At 45.2% G+C, this 1,382-nt stretch overlaps 1 protein-coding gene across 4 annotated transcripts in view; it reads left to right on the plus strand.

Annotated features, from left to right (window-relative positions):
* TMX3 (thioredoxin related transmembrane protein 3) overlaps positions 1-1,382 on the plus strand; it is a 39,855-nt gene that overhangs the window by 19,867 nt on the left and 18,606 nt on the right. For all 4 annotated transcript variants that reach the window (XR_002781838.1, XR_002781837.1, XR_002781836.1 and 1 more), the window contains one exon: positions 1,200-1,266. Coding sequence is in view for 1 of the 4 variants with exons in the window: in XM_023534105.1 (XP_023389873.1) it covers positions 1,200-1,266 (67 nt within the window). In the remaining 3 variants the exon portion in view is untranslated. The remainder of the gene's footprint in view (positions 1-1,199; positions 1,267-1,382) is intronic.

Consider the following 1,382-nt stretch of genomic DNA (forward strand, 5'->3'; position numbering starts at 1 on the left):
TCAATAAGTGTAATAAGGGTTTGATGAAAAGATGAATTAAGACAATTTCTGACTTCAGGATACTTAAAGATGAGTGGAGGAGATTGTCGTGCAGATAGATAACTAATATAAGATAGTTTAGGGGGAAACAAGGAAAGAGGAGGGGGGATTCACAACACGTGGAGACAGATGGCTGCAAGGTTTCGGCTGTTTAGTAAGTCATGGTGTGGCCCACTCAGGTAGCTTCGAAAGAGAGAGATGCTTAATGTTAACAATACTTGGGAAGCACCTTTGTGGTTGAGTTGCTAAGACCGGGTGGTAGAGATGTGCGCATTGATTCAGCCTCACGCAAAAGCTTTGCACTGCCCTTAAGATAGTCATTCTCGTGGTGCCGTCCCGTTTTTTAGTAGTGATGTCACCAGATCCTTCTGTATTACCTGAGATATGCCTCCTCCCTTTGTAATCTGTCCAGGACTGCTGTTCGTTTTTATTTTATTGTTATTGTTGCTTTTTTTAATTAGTTATATACTGATTGATTTCTTTATTGTTACTTTCGGTATTACGCCATTCCGTGGCTTACCCAAATTGTATCTCTTCTGCTCCAATACTGATTTCCCTGCTATAATTTCACTATTTTGAAATAATTACAACACAGATCATTATTGTAAGAAGCTACCTTGGGAATAAATTCCTTATTAATTACAAGTTCCCATTTATAAAGCGCTTTACAGTATAAGCCTGCTCTCTCGTATGTCAGTAGATCTGACTCCCAACTCCCTGCTGAGGTGGGGCTCAGCGTCCCGGATTTTCAGAGGAGGACGCCGACTCCCCAGGTAGCACGGTGACTCATCACACAGCCCCGCAGTGGTGGGGAAGGGCTCGAGCCTGCCGCGCGGTCGTCCCTGAGGCGCTGCTCTTCTCCCGCCCGGGGCCACTCGGCCTTCGCTTCCCGTGGGGCCCTCAGTTCCCGAGCTCCCCAGGGTTCCGCCACAGCACGCGGCGCCGTGCCGGCGGATGGAGAAAGAGACAGCAGACGCAGTCTGCGAATGAACTTGAGACTGACTGTGCTCTTTGTAGCTGCCTGTAACAATTTTGTCAGTGTGTGTGTGTGTGTGTGTGTGTGTGTGTTTTTCCGGTGTTACCCTTTAGTTGTTTTGAAAATATACCTATCAATTGAAATTTTTTGAACGGTAAAGTTATTTACATGTCTGATTTTGCAGTACGTGACACTGAAAGAAATGCCTGCCGTGCTTGTTTTCAAAGACGGAACTTACTTTGTTTACGACGGTAAGTTCCCAAGTCGTAGCTCACATAAAACATTTCAAACTTAAAATGCTGTGCCTATTGTAGGACTTGGGTGTTGATGAAAGATTTAGTAAATGCGGCTGCTGCTTGCGGTTTCC

Source organism: Pteropus vampyrus, unplaced genomic scaffold (genome assembly GCF_000151845.1).
Source record: "Pteropus vampyrus isolate Shadow unplaced genomic scaffold, Pvam_2.0 Scaffold119, whole genome shotgun sequence".
Classification (NCBI taxonomy): Eukaryota; Metazoa; Chordata; class Mammalia; order Chiroptera; family Pteropodidae; genus Pteropus; species Pteropus vampyrus.